Below are 22631 nucleotides of genomic sequence, written 5' to 3'. Positions count from 1 at the left end.
GCAACTTCGAGACATCATGGACAGATGGCATTACGAGCAGCACACCAAGGCGAATTTTCAAAAATTCCTTTGCTAAAAAAAATAAAAGGATTAAATGTCAAATTTTATGAAAACGTCAGTCAAGTTGTACCTAATTAATGGAATTAAATACAAAATAAACCGCACAAAAAGATACATAAACTAAAAATAAGGCGCATGCTTACTATAAACCAAACTCGGCAGAGGGGAAATTTGCCAATGAGAGAGAGCGATCGATCGTCTGTGCTGCAGCAGCCGCTAACGTTTGCGTCAAACTTAACAGACGATTTCGCCGTATGTTATCGTGCATTGTAATTAGTGTCGTGATTAATTTAGTTAATTTTCGGCTTTCGGGACGGTTTTAGAAGCTCAAAGACTTCTTAAAAACCATCAACAAGATGGGGTCGTTATTCCGGAGCGCGGAAATGACTCTATGTCAGCTCTTCCTGCAGAGCGAGGCGGCCTATGCTTGTGTGTCCGAACTCGGCGAACTGGGCCTTGTCCAATTCAGAGACGTGAGTATTTTTAATTGATACATACTGAGTTATTGCTCGAGTAGCATGCAGGGTTGGCTGCCAGCCTGGCTAGTTGGTTGAATGATCACAGAAACAAATCATAACAAGTGACCTAGAAAACGCAATACCCACACATACTGAGTAGTCTGTAGTGAAGTCTGAAGGCGTTCTAATAGGCGATCATTAAAAAAATTCTTCCCGTGGGTGGCGAACCGTAAACATAGGGCCTTGATGGAGCGATTTGCATTTACTATCAAACATCTCATTAACATATAAATAGATCCCGGGCATGCTTCTGATATTTCAAGGGTTCCTTGAGGTTTTTTTAATTGTCAGTATTTATTTTGAACTGCAGCTAGAAGTTGAAACGTTTGAAACTCAAGGATTAAGCAACTTTATTTATTTCTACATTACAAGAAGCATGATGATGAACAGCTATGCGTAACAAGGAGGGATCCTCGAAAAGCTCAAATGAAGGAATTGTGGAAGGCATCAAATAAACTCTCTTGTCTTAATAAAGCCAATCCTTTCATTACTACATCCTACATGATCTTTCCTCTTCATTTTAGTGTTCAAAATTGGTCTTATTTCTTATCTTTAAATTTTTCCTTGCCCCTTGTATAACTACTTCTTGATTTACTTTATTAAATCCAGAGTTAAATGTTTAAATGTTACAGCTATTTTAACATAGATATGTACTTATTTACCTAATAAATTACAATAAAAAGTGTAACTATAGTTAGCTGCTCAGCAAAGGTGTCTATGAAAAAAATTCTTTTAATGTTCATTCATATCAACATCAACATACTTCACATTTCATCTTACCCAAGATCTTAACGTTCAACAATTGGCAAGGTAGCAAAATGCATCTGCAGTCTAAATCAATTGAATGCTAAGCTTATTGTCTTATTGCAACTTTCTGAAGAGCATACATGCTCAATTTTTCTTTCAGCTTGCATGCAATTGCAGTGATTATTTAACTATTAACTTTATCCTAGCGCTAGTGCTAAATCATTGACTAAAGCCATTAGTTATTAAGTTAATTTCATCAACATATAAGCAACAGTTTTTTGCCTAATAAGTGTAAAATGTAGGTTTTTAACCATTGAAACATGTTTAGTAATATCATTATGGAGTTTTTATCAGGGTTTAAAAAATTTGAATGTGGTAACTTAAATCTTGTTATTTTTTTAAAATTTGAATCATGATTAAAATCCATATTTAAATTTTTTATTTCTAAATATAGAATTTAAAGTAAACAAAATAAGTTTTTATAATTATTTCGATGGTGGTATATAGAGTTTCTATGAAAAACTTATTAACAGTTTAAAAATGTCTTTTAAATTTTTAAGGTTTAAAAACTATTGATCAAGATACATTGTATCCCATTCTCCCATTCCTCAGAAAAAAGATAAAAACTTATGCAATTTTCAAACTGGATGTAATGTTGTAATATTTTTTGCATTTATGCCCATTCATCCTTCTATGAATGTGTTACAATTTCCAAGTTCCAAATCACTTTTTCAATCACATTGTATATATAAACTGAAAATTTTATAGATAATAAGTGAAAAATGTCAAGATTTTTTGAAAAAATCACAATTTTTTCATCATTACTATAGAGGTTGTTTGGTAGAGCAATAGAAAGTTTTCAATGGGAGATAAATGGGTTCATTTTAAATTTAATCATATTTATCCTTATACAAAATCTCATCGTTTCTGAATTATTGGTCTTTTTATGTTTTTATACGAAATAATTGTGTTGATACAATTAAGTTCACTTTTTTAAGTATTAAAAATTTTCTGTTTTATGATGGATGACGTAGAACATCCCAAATGAGCTCTAACAACTTTTATTCATCCTGCTTTTTCTGTTTGCCGCTTTTGTGACATTTTTTTCCTTTCTGGTAATATAAAAGAATTAAATGCCAAAAATGTGCTTTTTTTCAAATATTCCTAAAGTATCCTCTTTTCAGATATATACAAAAAGGTTAAACCGTGGTCACTTATGATTTATTTTTGAAAAAATGAAGTTGTGGAAATTTGTAGAAAAACGGTGAACGGCAGAAAAAATTTTAGCACTCTATTAGATTCCTCTTAAAAAAGTGTTATAGTAATGTTTTTACCCAACACCAATATTTAAATAAATAAGAAAATTATTTGCGATTTTCAAAATGGCCAAAAATCGAAAAACCTTCTGTATCTTAGTGGGCTGTGACGATATCGGGAAACGGTTTTTGGCATTAAACATTTCTCAAAAATCGAGCTCGTGACACCTAAATCAGTTTTCTTCCATCTAATCGGGAAATAGGTTTTTCCTGTCAAAACACTCCAAATTGAAACACCCTGTACGTGTCGGAATAACATTCGAAACTTCCTTTATGGTTAAGAAAGGTTATTATATCATCAAAATATAGAAAGGCAACTAGAGGATTTACCACTATGCGACCGTACCTCTACCTTCCTATATCTCGCCCATTTTCTGCTTTTGCCTTTCCTTCTTCACTTTTGAGGAATATCTTTGTCCCAAACGGAATTCATCAACACATGTCCTTACGCTAAATACCAAAAATCGATGCAAACTTTCCGGACAACCCAATACATCAATGAAATGATAGTAAAGCAATTTTGGTTATAAAACTCCGTTTTGCAATTGAATTACTTATCATAATGCTAATTGTATGTACCTATTTCTACGTAAACGTTTAAAACTCCAAGCTTAAATACTTTTTTATAGATGAAACTTGTAATTTAAACTAATAAATTTTGATTTCATCAATATTTATCTACTACTACGTAGATCTGATGAACTACCTTCATTTCTGTTCTTTTCATAATATCGGTCATTTTAGAAGAGACTTCTAAAATGACTTTCTAGAGTCCTTCTCTTGGACGATTTTGGTTGGACTTTCGTATGGTTTTTTGCTATCTAAATATTCTGAGTAAACTTAAGGCACAAAAAGTTGATAAGTTAATGGAATTTCGAATTTGTCTCAATTTAAATAAAGCGTACTTAAATAACGTTACTGTTATATCTAATATATATATTATAAGTATGCTGTTATACCTAATTATGTTATATGTTTTTAGAGTATTTGAGTTTTTTAAATTTTGCCTAGATACTGTATCTCACTGTTACTTTTTTTTTACAGTTAAACCCCGATGTAAATGTATTCCAACGTAAATTCGTTAACGAAGTCAGAAGATGCGATGAGATGGAAAGGAAACTCAGATACTTGGAAAAAGAAATCAAAAAGGACGAAATTCCAATGTTGGACACTGGTGAAAATCCTGAGGCACCTCAGCCAAGGGAGATGATCGATTTAGAGGTAAATTCGTTGCAAAGTTTTATTTCTCGTTTTTAATTTTTCTCCTCTCGCTTAATTTAAGGCCACATTTGAAAAGTTAGAAAATGAGCTGCGCGAAGTCAACCAGAATGCAGAGGCATTGAAGAGAAACTTCTTAGAGCTGACGGAGCTAAAGCAGATTTTGCGTAAGACTCAAGTGTTTTTTGATGAGGTAAGTAAGTGCTCTTGTTGAGTTTTAAAACAATTGTTCACCTAGCATGATAGATATTTGGTAACAACTTGGTAAAAGCATATTTTCCTTTATGCATTGAAGAAGCATTAAGTGCTTGAGCTAAGTTGTTTATTACTATTCCAATTTGTTCTCTCTTTCAGAATGTCAGTGTTCAAATTTGCTAAATTTTTTAAAAGTCTTTTCAGTAAGATGCTGTATTTCATCAATGTTTTCTCTCATAGTTTTGAGTTAGTTGCACAGCTGCTTAATTGTTCTCTAAGAGTTCTGTTTGTAGGACTGTTCAAGCCGCCGTCTAATGTTCTTTTACTCTAGGATCAATTTTCCAACTCAAACTCGAATCAGGAAACCCAAACGCAACTTACGCAGCATTTCATATTTTTGTAAGTGGTCGATGGTTTGGTGAAGTTTTTTGGTTTTTCTTTCCCAACCTAACATTGTGTTTAAATACAGCATCTTACTTTGCATGTTTTTGGTTGATTTTTCTTTTTTTTTCCTGTCGATTTATCTCTACCTCGTAACAATTTAACCAGTAACCTTTTTAACATTTTTCTTGTTATGGACTGAGCATTATTCAGGTGATGTTTCCTAATGTACTTTTTCTTTGGTGAACACGTTATCCTTTTACTAATTTAAACATTTTTGGGACACCTGAGGTGTTTCAGAGCAGCTGGATTTACTATTTGGAATTTTGTTATTTTACCTTTACAGCCTGGTATCACATTGCATTTTGTTTTCAGTTATTTATGTTGTTTCAGGTGTTTTGTTATATGGGTGATGGGGTTCATGAATAATCATATTTAGAGTAGTATTCATCTCAACAAGTCTTTTAACAGATAAATTTTTACACATCAATTAAGTTAATAAATTGGTATTTAATAATCACTTAAGCACGAGAATAATATTAATTTTTGAGTAGGTTTGATTATTTATGACGTTTTTTCCAGGTTCTTATGATTTTAATAATCTTTAACTTTCATGTGAGATAATAAAGTATTGATATAAAAATTGAGAATCTTCCTGAATTCCTTAATGAAGTATCTACAATGAATTTTCTAATTTGGTTCGAAAATAGATAGATCATTAAGATAATTTTTTATAGATTTACTTTCGGGGATTATTAATAACATTCATAATTTTTACTTTTGTAGGATCGTTTTATGTTTTACTTCCTAGAATTAAGACAGTTTACATAACATAATACTTTATAACGTAACGGGCCTATCTAGAATTTAACATAAGTTCTTGACAATCGAAACAATAAATTTTGAAGCTTAAGGATATTGATAGGTTGTATTCAGATGGGATTAATTGCTAGATCTGTTTTTATTTTAATTGTTATTACAATTATCGGGAGCTACTTACTACAAATTAAACACGTGAGGGTGAGGTGAAATGACGCTAAGCGTTGTGTAATCTTTGAATGAAATAATAAAGCAGAAAAAAAACATTTTCAATGATATTGCGGTAACTTGATCCTTTTTATAAGATATTTATTTAAATGTCAATCACAATTGTTACTATGAGGATTCAGTGTGGCATAATCTGGATTTATTTTAGAATCAAACTATTGTTTTTTGGCTTATACTGAGATTAAACTATGATGTTGTTAAACATGCTTTACAGTGTAATTTATGCCAATTGGAATTTTATCCAAGTTTTGTGTTCATGCCTAAGGAAGTAAGAAAGTATTTTTTTAGAGAACACAAAAAGTGACTACAATGAAATGAGATCCATTGGCAAATATCTCCCTAAACTAAGCAAGAAAAAAAGCAAAATATTCCACAATCTCTGTATTTGGGTATAATTTATGGAATCCGTCCAGAAATAAAACTTAACTATTCAGAATTTTTGATTCGCTCGGAACAGAAATTCCAAAATTGAAACTAATCTAGTTCTAGCATAAATCCAAGTTTAAACGATGATTCACCCATTGTGTATCGGGTTCTGAACTATCTTAGGCCTCTTTGTCCTAAATGTACTTGACATATGGTTTGACATGTCGCTTTTAACCCCAAAAACATTTTTCACATTAATAACAAACGCATGCGTGCTTTAGCTTTCTTGTGGATTTGGAATAAGAGTAATTCTTCCACGTGTTGAATCACTTCGGCTCAAAGATTGCTAAAAGAAAGAGCCAATATTCCAATCTCACAGCGACACGAGTCGACGCCTGGGGGGCTTAGCCGCATTAATTTTTGTTCTCCATTTTGCCGGGGGTGTGTTTGTTCTGTTTTCTTTTGTTTCTTAACCCTCCATTTCGGGGGGGCCTTGCAATGTGTCGCCAGGCTGAACACCAGGCCTCTGTCCAGATGGCTGATCCATCGCGCGAAGAGGAACAAGTCACTCTGCTTGGGGAGGAAGGGCTTAGGGCCGGCGGCCAAGCCCTTAAATTAGGGTTAGTGTTTTTATTGGAAAATTAGACGGTCCAAAGGAACTGCTGCGAGGTGTTATGTCTTTGATTTTCCTGTTTTAAGTCAGAAAATCGGGCATTTGTGTAATCCTTGCATTATTTCAAAGACAACACCCCCAGCAGATATGGGCCCAATTGGGGAGATATGCATTGGCAAAGTTACCAAAGAGCATCACAGGACATTTTTGAAAATACAGGAAACTTTTTTAACACCTAATTTTAACCGCTTTTAATCTATTAATAAATACCACGGTTTGATCGCTTCATGGAATCACTTTTGTAGCCAGTTACAGTGCCAAATCATCCACAAGTCATTATATTACCTTTGAAATGAATTAATGATGATAATGCTACAAAGCTTCTTAATGATTTTCCTCGTCTCATTCTGTACTTGGCGTTCCTCGTTTTATCTCCTAATTACATTTAAAAATCTCATTGAGTCAGCCAAGGTTGTGTGATTTCGGTTGTATTAATGAGTGTCACCTGGTAAAATGGTTACACTAACAAAGGTTTCAGCTTTCAGTCTATGTTGACAATTACTTTAATAGCTCTTATAATACATTTTTTAACAATGATTAGTCTCTACTTGCAAACTAATGGATTTAAAGTAATGTATGTGCAAAGTATGTGCGTTTATGTGAAAATTTATTGTTCGTTGCATATTTATTTGCAAGTTGCCTTACGTAACATTGTTAATCGATTATTATAACTTGTTCTATAGAATTCTTGCTTTGCCACAGTCGTTAGGTGTTATGGGTTTCTTTTCTTTCGATTCTCGGAATTGATTAAAAAATATCCCAATTAAATGCGGGTTTAACCCGTACACCTCACCTGTAAGCTAAAGTTGAATTTACATATGTATGCATACTACAGAATATGATAAAAGGTACGAGAAATCGCAGCTAAGCTTCACGTGGAATTTAAAATTTGGGGGGAAGATCTGAAAGTGAAATCAAAAGAAGTTAAGCTAAGAAAATGTCAAAGATATATAAAGTTCTTGCTAACTTTTACATAGGGGCTTCATAATGGTTGGTTATTCCGTTTTCGTGGAAATGATGCCTCTACTGTTGCAGTAATTCGAACCTAAGTCCGTTAATCACTAATTTTTTTGTTTTGGATAACCCCTGTCCTAAGTGCTGAAAGAAAAAATATCAGGATTTATGCCTCAATATCTGGCTCAAAATGCATTTAAATTTGGGTTTCTACTCGTCAATCAAATTGCTAATCCAGATAATAGTATCATCGTCTCATTCAATACGATGCTTGAAGTGATGTCTTTCTTCAGGGCTTGTTCGATTCAAATGTCATTCATACTCACAGTTTTATGACATATTGTGATTGATTAATGTTTTTTTTTTGTATTAAAAATTCCCCGGGTACCACACCTTTCCTCGTAATCGAGCCAATATGATTCAATTAATTACCAAAATCTATTTTGGTGCTGGAGAAATTGTGGATCTATGACTTTTCAATTTTTGAATCACCATCCCTTGTTGAATTAAAATTTCAAGTTCTGAGCTACAGAAAATAGAATTTTATAGAAATAGAAGGATTCTTCTGAAAAAAAAGGGAAGATATTTAAGGTAACAAATCCACCATTTTGTGCCGTAGACTACAAAAGGCGAGGTTCCTGTTCTAATTTCTTCACTACAAGAGGAGGCCTTATTCTTAATGTCTGTTTTTGTGATTAAAATTTAACTTTTGCGTTGTGTGGTGGTGGTCTTTTATGCGAGGGGAAAGCTACGTTTTCGATCACAAGGACGCTCAGTTCTGCGACTCATTTCCGAGTTATCTTCGCCAACTCTTCACCAACTTTTGAGGATTTAAACCGTATTGTAGGGATCAGCAATACGCTTCAGTCATTTGGGGATTTATGGAACTTCCCAAAGATTTTTGGAGCTTTAGGAAATGTTCACCAACAGCGCGGCAAAAAAAATCAGTATGAGTGCATCGTGCTATTTTTTATATGTTTTTAGAAATATTTAATAATTCAGAAAATACTTTAGGCGTCCTTAGACACTATTTTGAGTTGAACTAGATTGGAACTCTCTTAGTTCTCCACCAATTTTTGGTCATTTCGAGTGTTGGCAAACCCTGTTCGGTCGCTTGAGGATTTATAGTTCTTGGGGCTAAAATTAGATTTAACACCAGTGTCTCTAAGGCTATGTGGGATTATAAAAAGGAATAAAAAGTTCTGCGAGAATTCGTAGGACTGGTTTTAAGAGTGCTGCCAGATTCTTTAATATATTTAGGGAATTTCCCGTAAATTCTTGCATTCTCACTGTTCTTCTTACCTATAACCATTGAGAATGATAGAAAGTCCAAGGGATTTTTGAAGACACCGTTAGGTAAACGCAACCTAAGAATTCAAAAGAAGTTTTAATATTTTAAAATTTTTTTGTTTTTACGCAGAAGTAGGTGCAATAAATATGAAGTGAGTAATAAAATTACAAAATGGAAATTTGCAAGTATGTTAAATCGGCTTTGCGGTCATTCCCTTGAAAGTAATGAGTTATTATAGATAGACGGAGAATAAACTTGCCCATAAATTTACATAAAATGAATCATATAATTGAAGAAGTCCAGCAGAAAATGAAATATATGGAATAAATAGATATAAATTCATCCAGTTGTGAACAGGGTGACTGTTATAAAATCACTTTCTGCAGGTGCGAATCAAGCGCATTTATACATCTGAAGAACAGACAATTTTCATAGGTCTGAAAGATAAATCGTCCAAAATTCAATATTTAAAATCAGTTACAATCAATGAAATTGATGCAAAGCAGATTTTATTGCACATTTCCATTTTGTAATTTTAGCAGTTACTTCACATTTGTTGCACCTACTTCTGCACAAATGCTCAAAATTCCAAACTTGAGCTATTGCTCGCAGACAATGAATCTTCTAGTCAATCAGATCTTCCATGGTTGTTTCTTTATAGAAATTCTAACACGAAATGTTCTAAAGAGAAACTACGTAAAGAGAATTTTTGAAGTGTCGTTTTCTGAATCTTTGGGGCAAGTTTTTTAATTGCTCGTGTTCTTCAGGAGCATTGGTAGGTTTGGGAAGACGTTTTGAGAGTTGCTAGAGTTAATTAGGGTAATTACAAGGCCTGAAGAGTTGTTTCCCAGTCTGGTCAAATTGAAATAAAAATGTGTTCGAAAAATTTGTATTTTTCTGAGCATTGATAATTTTCAAGAAAAGGGATTTCTCTTGAAACTGAATTTAGAAGTGAAAATGGATGGTGCTTTAAACACTCTTACATATCCAGTTTACTGACTTCTATAATCTGTGACGAGATAATCGACTTAGCACTAAACTTCATGAATTTTTTAGCGATAATCTGGCACTGCGACTGATCAATTCTGCCGTTGGCACAACTATCTATTTAGCATAATAATTGACAAAAATTTAACATATTTGCAGCACTACGCGTTCATCACCGCTGACAGTGTAAATTACCGGAAAACGTTGAGGCAAGGTTCTTGTGTCTGTGTCGTAATCGGTGATTTTTAACCCTTACTCCTTTACAAGCTGCCACGTCACACATTTAGTCACAACCACAGGACTAAATTTGGGACATGGCAGGTAACCAAAAATCTCCACAATAACCAAAACGGCAGCGTAGTAGAGACGTTGTTGGTGTTTGCCCCTTAGGACATTCTCTGAGCCACTCAGTTTTATCGGGACGATCTTGTTTTAAATTTAGATAGATATAAGTACTGATCCGCATGCCATCGCCGCAACTTTATTTAATAGAGAATCAATTTTCGAGTAGCTGCTTGTCTCCTATCGAGCACCAGTTGGTTTGCATGATTTATATCATAATTCCATACTGTTTTGCCTTTGCTGTCAAGACAAGGAAGCTGTAAATTGTACGTTTACAGATAACTTGAATGTTAGTCATTAGTTTATCAGTTCCGATGATGGGTTATTCATCAAAAATAATTTTCACTTTAACGTTTCGAAAGTTAATTGGTACTATTTTTAATTAATTTTTACACTTGAACAATTTCGATTGGCCAAAGTCACATTAAATAGATATTTATTGGGTCAAGAGCATTTTTTGCATGGCTTTTTTTATTAATGGTTGAAAGCGGCAAACGGCACCCAGCATGCCTGCTAATGCACGTTCTTATTGTTATGCACGTCTGCTGTCTGTGAAAACGCATTTTTGGACTTTTGTATTCGATTTATTTATTAATTTATTTATATTTGTAGTAACGTTCATGCTAGGTGTTGTATTTTGATTTAGTGTCCGCCTTTGTCCTTGCCTGTATTTGTTGTAATTTTTCGACCCAAATTAATTCTCGCACTCCCCGTTTTTTTCTGCAATAATTTTAATCTATCCAGGCCTCATCCAGATGATAAACAGAACAGTAAATTCAGGCAAAAGTGTTGACAACCGAGAGGCAAATTTCGTTAGAGCAATATTATCTTTGGGTGTAAAGGGGCCATAAATAATTTTTTTATATAGTCTCCGATTTCAGTTATTATCAGTAGATAAAGAAGATGAAAAATGAGAAATTTAGAATTTGATGTTTGCAATGATTCATAGTAGATATGAGGCATTTTTACAGTCGTAAAATTAAGAGAATTTAGATTAACTTGTCATTATTATAACAGAAATTAAACGGTAACATTGTTTTGATAAAGTGAAATTTCCAGTAAATTTCGTGAGTTTATGGATTACGCAATTGAATGGAAACTTGAGGATTTCAGAGTAAAATTCAAACACTCATTCCCAAAGAGGTAGCCCGTCAGTAGCGGACATAGATCATGTATAGTTAACTTTATTAAAGGAATTTGCACAAAAATTTCTGGTTTTGATCTAGACAGTGCAGGGGTATTTGATACACCAAAGAGAACCAGAACTGGGGGATTCTTAAAATGTATTTACTAACAATCAAAGTTCATAAGCTGTATTCCTCAGTTTCATAGAAAAGGTTCTTTATCATCTCCATTTTGTTCAATTCCCTTAACGGTCGAGGAATTGCGATTAATAACGGCAATTACTGAACAGAAACTTAACCTGCTATTTTTAGTAGATTAGTATAGAAATGGTAAAGCCGGCAACATTGCTTAATCCTACCAACGTTTTGAGTTTTGGCAATTGGAAGTGACCGAGCACGTTATAGGCATAGCCATGTTGCCGGAGTTACTGCTATATTTGTGTCCAGAAGATGTTTCTATGTTTTTTAAACTCTAAATCTCATGTGACTTGTTCATAAAGAAATTTATTAATTATATCTTTACAACTACTTTACAATTAATATCTTTACAACATTTTTGTATGTTTGTAAGGATATTTTCGGGGAATTACCGTAGTAGGAATACACCCAAATTTTCAGCTTATTTACCCATAAGAAAGTCACTACCTACCACCCTGATTTGATATAAAAATTAACTGTATGTTTCAGAATTTGGAAGTGTCCAAACTTTGAATGTAAATTAATGGACGATTCAAATTTCCTCCCCTTCGTTGGAAAAAATCTTGGTACCACCATAATTTCAGCCAAAACCTAACTGAATATTTTAGAATTTGGTTGCCAGACACATAGTGCGATTTGTGCAGATAACACATATAAAGTTGAGATTCTTGGTTGCAACTTGCAAGGCTCTGAGTGTAGGCAACAGGAAATCCACGTTGCCAGAACTACTAACAAATTTCTCTGGATAATGTTGTTTTCCGATTATGGCATTTTTCAATAATTTTTCTTCCTCCAACGCCCGTGGTACCACCCTCAATGATTGATAAAAAGTAACCAAAATGTTTCAGAATTTGGAAACGGGAAAATTGACCAAAAAAGGAAAATTGATCTCATGAAGAAAGCTTTGCAGATTTTAGACAAAAATTAATGGTGAATGTTTCAGGATTTTGATTTAAAATTTTGCATCCAAAATCACTGGAAAATATAGCTAATTATCCCATTGAAAAGCTCCTAAGACTTTAGGACCACCCTAAGCTTTGACAAAAACCGACTAAATGTTTCAGAATTTAGAAACGAGACACTGTATTCGAAGCAGCTGCAAGGAAAATTTATGGTCCTCTTAAGAGCCATTCTTGGTACCAACATAGTGTTATGCAGAACAAACAAGAAAATAAGGCTGTTTTTCCCCTAAAAAAGTAACTAAGTGTCATCCTGATCTTCAGAGACTTTCAACTGAGAGGCTTCAATTGAATTTTCCTCTTGAAAAGCTCGTTGGTGCTACCAGTATTTTAAACAAAAACTTAATCAATTTTTCAGCGAGATACAATGTTAAAAGCTCCAGAATCTCCAATTATACCTTTATGTTACAGGACTCGAAAGATTTATACAGAAATGGTAAAGTTTGACTGCAATGCTTTAAATTTAGGCAGCCAGAAATACATGAGGGTGTTCTAGGCTTCGCCACGATTTTATCTCTTTCCGGCCCTTAAAGTAGCATGAAAATCAAACTTTCTCTCCCTGTTAAGAGTCGCTGTTAAAATGATTGGAAATTTAATCTTCTTCTTTTTTGGATAAAAAATTAAGTGAATATTTAGAGTTCTTTCACTAAAATTGCTCCGTTGAAATTTGCCTTCGGTTGTAGACAACTTTAGTGTAAAATTGCGCGTTGGGGGGCGTGTCACATGGGTTTTGCTAATGTGTTGTGTTGTTGAGCAGCACGAGGGGGGCACTAACCCCACTGAATCAATGACGAGAGCCCTCATAAGCGAGGACACTATTGCGAGGCAAAGCGGCCCCGTGCAGCTTGGGTACGTATACGTCCTCCACACGTCATCTTGCAAGGTGGAACGGTTCATACTACATGCGTATATATACTAATACTATAGCTCATTACATGTTCCTTCTCTTTAGAGTTTTAGCTCGTGATCGATTGTCCAATTTCTTATTTTCATAAAAAAAATTATGTAATTTTGATAGATAAACGTTCATTGAGACCGGCGATTAAAAAGTTTTCTTTTCGGAATTGGTTACATTTAATGAAAGCAGGCATCTTCGTTTTGTAACTCAGTTAACCCAGCATCAGCCATGAATGGTGTGGTTCTTCAGACTCGGGACACAGCTTGAATATGTTTCAATTTATGCTATGGTACCGTGGTTTTTTCATAGCATTGGAAAATTTAAACAAATCTGGTGTGAAACTTATCAAAAAATGCTATTACTGTGCCTTTCCCATCTGGTTGTCTAAATAGGTATTATATTGAACACTTCTTATAGTTCATAGGTCAAAGCGCTTTCCATTAGTAAATTTAGAGAAGTAGTGTATATTATTACACTGCTTTTCAAAAATATAGGATATGATTCAAGAAATTGGACAATCTAAATATTTTTTCCATTGAATGATTTGATTGGTGGCATGTCGATAGGTGCCGGTATTGTTGAACTAAAAATACAACTAATTTGTTAACAGAATCAATCGATTTTTGAGTTTATGTTCGTGCTTCTCAATATCATACACACCGAATGACAAAATTACAACTGATTTTTTTTCTGTATATTTTTGCATATTATTTTCATTTTCCCACTATTTCTTTCACTTTTTCATCCACTGCCTTATTTTCACATACGCACACACTTGCCCATGCCATGATTCATGCTAATTAGTGTATGGCGATTTACAAATAATCCACATTTTATACTTGCAACAGTTTTCCGGAGAAGCAAAACGACCCAGAGGATTACTTTCCATGGTAAATTTAATTTTTGTACATAGATGTTAGATCGCTCCGTAAACTCGCTAAATTCGGCCCGCTTTGGAAACCTACTAGATTGCTTCTAGCCAATTTCAAAATTGTCGAGGGAGTCTTTCCTGAACCGATTGGCTCAAAGAATATTGTTGTTTGTAATTAAGTCTAATAGTTTACCCTGGTAAGAACATAGTAATTTCTAACAGTTTGTATGGTCTTTGGTAACTTAATCGAATGTTGCTGGATGTCAGTGTTGTATCTGCGTCTTGGAAGCAGCTTTCTGGGACGTGGATATAATTTTCAATCGCTAACCAAAGCTGACTTGAGCAATATTTGAAATGTAGCTTCGTCGCTGGAGTCATTCTTCGCGAGAGGATTCCGGCCTTTGAGAGGATGTTGTGGAGAGCCTGCAGAGGGAACGTCTTTTTGCGACAAGCTGAGATTGAGACTCCCCTAGAGGACCCTTCTACTGTAAGCTCAAAAATCTCTTCGTAGACACCCTCTCAGACAAAAAAATTAACCATAGGGAGACGAGGTCTACAAATCAGTGTTCATCATCTTCTTTCAAGGAGACCAACTGAAAACCCGGGTGAAAAAAATTTGCGAAGGTTTCAGAGCCACCCTGTATCCATGTCCAGAGGCTCCTGCGGATCGCAGGGAAATGGCGATGGGTGTCATGACTCGTATTGAGGATCTAAATACTGTACGTTCCGAAAAATGTACTTTATAGCGAGATAAAACGGAAGTTTGTAGGTTCTCGGCCAAACTCAAGACCACAGGCACAGAGTGCTCGTTGCTGCCGCTAAGAACATAAAGAACTGGTTTGTTAAAGTTCGCAAAATCAAGGCCATCTACCACACTCTTAATCTGTTTAATTTGGACGTTACTCAAAAATGTTTGATCGCAGAGTGTTGGGTGCCAGTGTTGGATTTGGAAAACATCCAGCTGGCGTTGAGGCGAGGCACGGTAAGAGGATCCAAGACATATTGTTTATTGAGTATTTAATTGATGAGTTTGAACAAACCACTGGAAACACTGGGGTTTTGTTCCTCAAGTTGTAGGAATGCGTCAAGAATTTTAATACATTCAGGTACTTAGAAAAAGTATTTGCATCTTTCTAGATGGTAAACATTTTTTTACATCTACAAATTCCGAGTCAAACCTAGGCATATTTAAATAAAAAAAACATTGCATACTTTAGATACGTTTTAAAGTTACAATGTAGATAGTAAAATGCACTCAGAGAATGAGAGTTTCTCTGTTTTCTTTTATAAGTTGCCACTTGAGTTTAAATTGTTTCAAAATAAATAAGATAAGTGAAGAAATTATGAATAACACGATAATATGATAATGAATGAATGTATAAAAACTTACCTACCCATTTTTGAACAGAGGGATTGTAAAACACCTTTTGCTGGTGCGTAAGTGCTCCTGCTCATCAGTGCCATATTTTAATTAAATTTAAATAATAAAATTTTAAATAATGTTTTATTTTGCTTCATCTTTCAGAACTATCGAAATTGTCATATCGGTTTCTAAATAATGATAAATTAAGAAAAAATGAGATATCCGTTACATATACGCAAAAGTCCAAGGGACAAAAAAGTTTCTAAATTGAATAAGCAGTCAATAATAAACAAACTTCTGAATGATAAAAGAACCCCAAAAAAATATGACCCAAAAATCATTTTGGATATAGCAGAAGGTGTAGTTTATTGAAGGTAGCCTACAGTAAAAATTTGAGTGATTATCTGGATTTATCTTAATTTAGACGCCCTGTTTCTCAGAAACTAAGAGTTTTCCAATATGTCGACCCACTTAAAATAAAGTTCGGCTAATATAAGCTCGCTCACACTGTATACCTTGCTTGAGAGGTGATTTAGAAAAAAACTATTTTAAGTTTATTTTAAATTACCGTATAGAATACGCTCCTGAATCAAATAGAAAAAATGGTTGATGATTTTTTACCCTTAACTTCAAAACAAGGAGTTACTCGATCCTTAACTCTAATTGAAAAAATCTCAAAAAAATATCTGCAGCTGTTAACTTAACAGTTAACGTTGTCATTAACATATAAAAAAAAAAGCAACTGCATCATTATGCGAATGTTCCAGATTTAACCATAAAATTTTCAACGAGTCACAGCTTAAGAGGGGACTTTGTTGGTCCTCATTGTAGTCATATTAATACAATTAAAATGGACTTTAGGAAAGGAGCGGCAGCTCTGTCCCACCGATTCTGAACCGAATGGACACTTTAGAGGATCCGCCGACATACAACCACACCAACAAATTCACTTCCGCTTTCCAAGCCCTATACGACTCCTACGGCATCGCTTCATACAGGGAAATGAACCCAACACCCTACACAATCATCACTTTCCCCTTCTTGTTCGCCATTATGTTCGGGGACTTCGGCCACGGTGCTCTGATGATGCTTTTCGGGCTATGGATGGTACTGAAGGAGAAGCCTCTGGCGGCGAAAAAATCTGACAATGAGGTAGAGTTGCGATCCATATTTTTTGTCGAATTAATCTCGGTCTGCCATGGAAAGCAGCTGTTTTTCTTCTGTATAAATAACGGACAGTTAAACAATGTGACAGAGGAATGGGTTTGGAAATTCAGAATATGTCAAATTTTTAAAACTCGCACTTATTTGTCAGATTCTACTTCTGTCACTGTTCATTATTTATACAGTGTAAACATATTCTTGGATATTCGAAGGAAATTCGAGATTTAAAAAAATAATTTTTAACAACAAATAACCCCAGAACATAAATCTAGCTCTTGAAAAGGACTAAAACTAGTTATTCAACGGTAGATCTGGAACATCTTCTTCGGTGGGCGCTACATCATCTTTCTTATGGGCTGCTTCTCCATGTACACCGGCTTGATTTACAACGACATTTTCGCCAAATCCTTCAATATTTTCGGGTCAAGTTGGAAAATCTCGAATTTGACTAGTGACTATGTCCTGAGTATAAATACAGATCACATGTTGGATCCTGCAACTGCGGATTATGCAGGTATTTTCTTGCCAGAGAGCATCTAGACCCTGAGAAATTTGAACACACAATTTGCAGGTTATCCTTATCCGTTTGGATTGGACCCAGTGTGGCAGCCCTCAAAGAACAAAATCATCTTTTTGAACTCTTTCAAGATGAAGCTTTCTGTGATTATTGGAATTACCCACATGTTATTTGGGGTAGCTATTAGCTACTTTAAAAATATGTAAGTCAATTCCAAATTAGGTGGAATTTGTGTAATTGAGTTCGGGTGAATTTCAGGCACATGAACAACCGCCTGAACATCATCTGTGAATTTATTCCGCAAGTCGTTTTCCTCACTTTCCTGTTCTTTTATATGGTGCTCCTGATGTTCATCAAATGGTTCATGTACTTTGCCAGTAATACTAGTAAGTAGAGTTTATGTCTTAATTTCCTATATGGTTTTTCAAAATTTCTACCGAATTTTGCACATTTTGTTACGTTAATGTTGCAGAACAGTAATTAAGATGTTCAATTTCTTTCTGGTAATTATCAGGGGCGTACTAAAAGAATCAAGACCATGATATATTATTAAGAAAAAAATCATTATTTTAAGGTTTTGAAGTTCTTTTTATCTGAGGGTAGGTATGTCAATGCATTTTGCAGAACGTCGGGGGCGTACTTAAATGGTCTATCTAAAAATTAAGAAAAACGCTATTATTTTGACAGATTTTTGGAAATTACAAATTCCAACATAACGAAAATTATTTTTATGACGTTTGAGTAATAGTATTTTTCTCAAGCATATACTTGTTTTTCGATTATTTAATCCCCATTCTGGGGATCTGCAGGCCTTGAACAATATTGCAGGGTATTAAAAGCTTGACGATTTTAACGTAGAGAAATTTATCTACTTAAGTAAGAAAGATGTCGCGCGCACATTAAAGTGCTTTTTATAAGCTTTGACGTATTAATCCTTACAAATATTTGCTGTTTTTGTTATTTATTAATGCGTGTGTTTAATATGATGTAATAGATGGTATTTGGACTTGCAGCAACTTGTATTAAATAATGATTAAGTGGATTTATTAGATTATCATCATACCTTCTTGTACTATGTAAGTACGACCATGAGTAAAGGCAAACAAATCTTTTATAAGTGCAGCTTGTGGATTAAATATCCGTAGATAAGTAAATCAACAGACTTTGACTCATTTCGAGGAGATATTCAAAATTTATTGAATTTATTGACCAATTATGTTACCATCTTGTAGTGTTCGTTACCTTGACCTTTTTGAAAAAGAAATAATTCATAATTACATAGTTAATGTGAACATCTATCTTTGTATCGTTTAGAGGAAGACTTCACTGTGGGAACCAGATGCGCTCCCTCTATTCTCATTACATTCATCAATATGGTTTTGATGAAGGACACCCCATTCGAAAATAAGTGTTTAACTTCTAACATGTATGCAGGACAACAAGGCATTCAAAAATTCCTTCTATTTTGCGCTTTTATTTGCATTCCATGGATGTTGTTGGCGAAGCCCATGATGATTGCTAGATCTCGTAAAGCAGCGGCACTTCATCCAGTAAGAAAAATTCATATTTAATAGTTGTTCATCTAATAAGTGATCTTTCACTGTACTCTAACAAACTTGTATTAACAATTTTTGTTGTTTCTTGAAGGTAAATCATAATCAGTTGCATTCCGCCACCGAAAACGGAGATACCGAGCAACCGATACATAACAACACATCTCAGACTCCGGTAGCAGCTCAAGGGGGAGGTGAACACGATGACGAACCCATGTCAGAGATTTACATCCACCAGGGCATTCACACCATCGAGTACGTACTGGGCTCGATTTCCCACACAGCGTCGTATCTTCGGTTGTGGGCCTTATCCCTTGCTCACGCCCGTAAGCATTCATATTTTGTCCTTGAAAAAAATATATTATAGAAAAAATCCTCCCAGAATTATCCGAAGTACTATGGCAAATGGTCCTGAACAAGGGCCTTACAGTGGAAGGGTGGGCTGGAGGCGTCGCCCTTTACATAATTTTTGCCATTTGGGGAGCGCTCACTATTTCCATTCTGGTATTGATGGAAGGGCTTTCTGCCTTCCTGCATACACTTCGTTTGCATTGGTAAGTTTTCTTTTTGTATAGGTTTTATTATTGCAATGAACAACTGTTAATTCCAGGGTTGAATTTTGCTCCAAATTCTACTCAGGGGCGGGTTACGCCTTCCAGCCGTTTTCCTTCGAAATCATCCTCGACTCAGCCGATCAAACCAAGGAGGAATAAGTTAGCTAATCTGTCGCTTGTGGTAGTTTAGATCGATGTTACGGTAGTCTTCACTGTGCTACCGTGCTTATTATTCGATTTCCCAAGAGATTATCTATCCATGTACTCTGAGATACTTACAGTTAAATTGCTCATAACACTTCGTTAACTAATAATGCTGTACTTAAGCATTGATTCATGTTTATCGTCGTTTAATAGCGTTGAACATCTGTGTATTCATGGAATAAAGTTCTTATAGTTCTATCGTGTTTTATTGTGCAGTTATTAAAGTTAATCATTATCCAATAAAATTAAGAAAAAGATGATAACACTAAGAGTAATTATAATAAAGTTAGAGAGAAAAATGTCTTTAGCTAAGAAGGAAACTATAAGTTCATGGACGAAAATAAAAGTTGTGTTATCAAAAGATACGTAGTGCCATCATAGTCAAGTGTAGTTGTATATCTTCTCTAAGAATAGTATTCCGATTTCCTACAAAACTTACTGTATTAAGATGGAAGTCTGATACCAAAACAAAGATATTTACTTCTTTAAATAACATTCTGTGGTCACGAGTTGAAACAACATCGAAAAAAATTACTTGTTTGACGATGTTTAACGCCGCAGCATACGTACAATAGATCGTTGATTGAAAGGTCAAACCTGAAATCGAGCAACTTGGATTTTTTGGAAGAAAAATTTCCGTGATGTAGCGTTCATTATATTTTTCGAGCCAAAAAATCGAAATCGTCGAGTTTTGACTAGAGCATACTAAAGCTATATCGTATAGATACTACGAAAACAAATATTGAAATCGGGGCACTTCAATTTTTGCTTAATTTTGTTAGTCAAATTGTCGTCTTCGCTACTGATTTATGGAAAACCAAATATTGCGCTCAAAGAACGATAATTTTTTAAGGTACTTCAATTTCAAAAATACTTAGCTATGAAACAAATTAACACTGTATGTAAATGGGTATTACATTGTTCGTTACATTTACATTACATCCATCATACTTTTGTAAATATGTGATCGAAAGGTCTATATTCCGAAGTAATTACAACAACAAATACTCGCTTCATCTTATACATATACAGAATTTTATTATTAGAAGAGTCATTACATATGTATGTATTAATTACACTGGAAAATACTCATCCAACAATCTACCGCAGTCTTTATACAATGAAAGCAGTGTTTTATTAAATTATATCTATGATTGTTAATTTATTTACAACAATTTAACAAAGGGCACAAAATCTAAATACGATACCTACACACATATAATTTTGAAGTTAAAGATTAAAAAACTACCATATACCATACTATAATTGACCAGTACTTGGTAACATATTACAACTCAGCAGTTAGAAAATCTATACAACACGCGTAAAGCTAACAAGGCCAATTTAAAAAAAAAAGCGCAGAGAGATTTCTCTCTCTCACACATTATATGATGCGAAATGCGGTGAGGACGGTTTAATTGGCAAGTACTTAGTACTTAGGTACCAATCAATAGGGCAGGTGTAAATTGCTGTAAGAAAATAATACGATTTGTATGAGTTTTACAAATTTCGATGCGAACTATTTAGTGAATCCGCACAACTTGCCCTATAGATTGATATAACCTAAGTATACCTTTGCCGAACGAATTTCACATTTAGAATTTGAGGCTGTACAGTTAAGAGAAAAAATATTAGCAGACACCGGGGTCTGCCATGGCGCTCAGTGTGTCGACTTAGTTCTAACTCCATGTGAAGTATGAATGCTTTTCAGTAAAAACATTTTTTCTAATTTTGACAAATAAAGTGACAGTTCTTCTAATCAAAATCTGTGAGTAAACAGGTTTCATTTCGTAACTAGTTATATAATAAAAGCAGGTAATACGAAAAAAGTACCACAAAATCAATGTGTAAAAAGTCTAAAAGATTAAAAACTTGCCAATATTATTTGGTAACAATTCTGAAACAAATCATAAAAAGAAGAAAGATGTAGAGAAGCAAGATAATATAAAAACCACTAACAAAAATGCAAAAAATTTAAAGCTTTGTGCAAATTAAGGCAACATTTATCATAAAAATAAATTTAAAATGAAGCCCCAATTAGTAGTAGAGCGTAAACAATGATAATTGATTATAAAACGATATACAACAAACAGAACCTGACAAAGGTAAACATTACAATAATTCAATAAAACATCAGTTAGCCTTAAAAAAAAATTTCATATGAAAAATGGCAAAAAGAGTTGGTTATTGCCAAAAAAGGGATGAATAACGAACTAATCTGAACTTAGGGCAAAGGTGAAATAAAAATTGAACGTCACCAGAAATGAAAGATTGGAAAAGTATTATTTTTATTAAATTTTAATTATTAAATAAGTAGAATCTTGTATATAAAACTAAAAAAACAAAAATTAAAAGCTCAAGTAAATTTACGTAGTAAAAATAACTAATAAAGACTAGTCTAAAGATATTAATTATTCTTACTGAAAGATAATAAAAACAATATGGATAAACAATATTTTGATAAAAATTAACTAAAACTTGACCAACAAAATTTCGTATTAATCCTTTTAACAATGCAGAACATATACTGAAGTAGTTAATTTGGTTATGCACATTCTCATTTTGGATCATCAAATTGAAAATTTGGAAAACAACCATCCGACACCCTGCACAATCTAAAAATTCTATATTCACATTCTATCCGTTCAATCGCGTTTTTTATGACGATTTTTCCTTCATATTTGGTTCGTTTATCTTGCCATTTCCGATTTTTAACTGTTTTTTCATCGTATTCAGGATTTTGTTTGCTTGTTGCTATCCACCATTTTGACAGCATTTTTTTCGTTTTTGTGTTAGAAGATAGAATAAATAAGTGTTCCTCTTGTTATCACCTGGAAAGCTTCAGGTAGGGCTGATTTGTAAGAACAAGTTAACGATTTTCTATTTTGTTTTTGGAGATTTAGGGAATCGTACTATATTGGTGTTATACACAAGATTATAGATTATAGCTATAGATTGTCTATAGCTACTTTAGGTTTAGTTTGTTTCTTCTTCTTTAGCTTACTTCATATTCTTTTTCGCAGAGCTGTGTGTATTATAGGTAGGGTATATTTAGGGTTTTTGTTGATATAAGGAGTAATTCAAATTCAGTGCTCACGATTGGGATTTTAAAAATCATAAAAAGAATGAGG

The 22631-nt window shown here is 34.0% G+C and overlaps 1 protein-coding gene across 4 annotated transcripts; it reads left to right on the top strand.

Annotated features, from left to right (window-relative positions):
* Window positions 1–240: 240 nt before the first annotated feature.
* Window positions 241–19696, top strand: Vha100-1 (V-type ATPase subunit a family protein Vha100-1). 4 transcript variants are annotated; one of them, XM_066397397.1, is made up of 16 exons: window positions 241–533; window positions 3686–3862; window positions 3924–4052; window positions 13134–13225; window positions 14123–14164; window positions 14506–14632; window positions 14688–14864; window positions 14915–15127; window positions 16370–16660; window positions 16982–17186; window positions 17244–17391; window positions 17448–17575; window positions 18504–18739; window positions 18837–19068; window positions 19125–19296; window positions 19353–19696. In XM_066397397.1, exons 1-16 carry the CDS (start codon window positions 417–419, stop codon window positions 19453–19455), a joined length of 2589 nt encoding a protein of 862 aa, XP_066253494.1. In that variant the 5' UTR covers window positions 241–416; the 3' UTR covers window positions 19456–19696. The 4 variants fall into 4 exon arrangements, with proteins under 4 accessions (XP_066253494.1, XP_066253496.1, XP_066253495.1 ...); XM_066397399.1 differs by lacking the exon at window positions 14123–14164; XM_066397398.1 differs by lacking the exons at window positions 13134–13225; window positions 14123–14164 and adding an exon at window positions 6359–6468.
* The last annotated feature ends 2935 nt before the right edge of the window (window positions 19697–22631 follow it).

Source organism: Euwallacea similis, chromosome 15, assembly GCF_039881205.1.
Source record: "Euwallacea similis isolate ESF13 chromosome 15, ESF131.1, whole genome shotgun sequence".
Lineage (NCBI taxonomy): Eukaryota > Metazoa > Arthropoda > Insecta > Coleoptera > Curculionidae > Euwallacea > Euwallacea similis.
The sequence above is the reverse complement of the archived record's forward strand: the minus strand, read 5'-3'. Positions and strand labels throughout refer to the sequence as shown.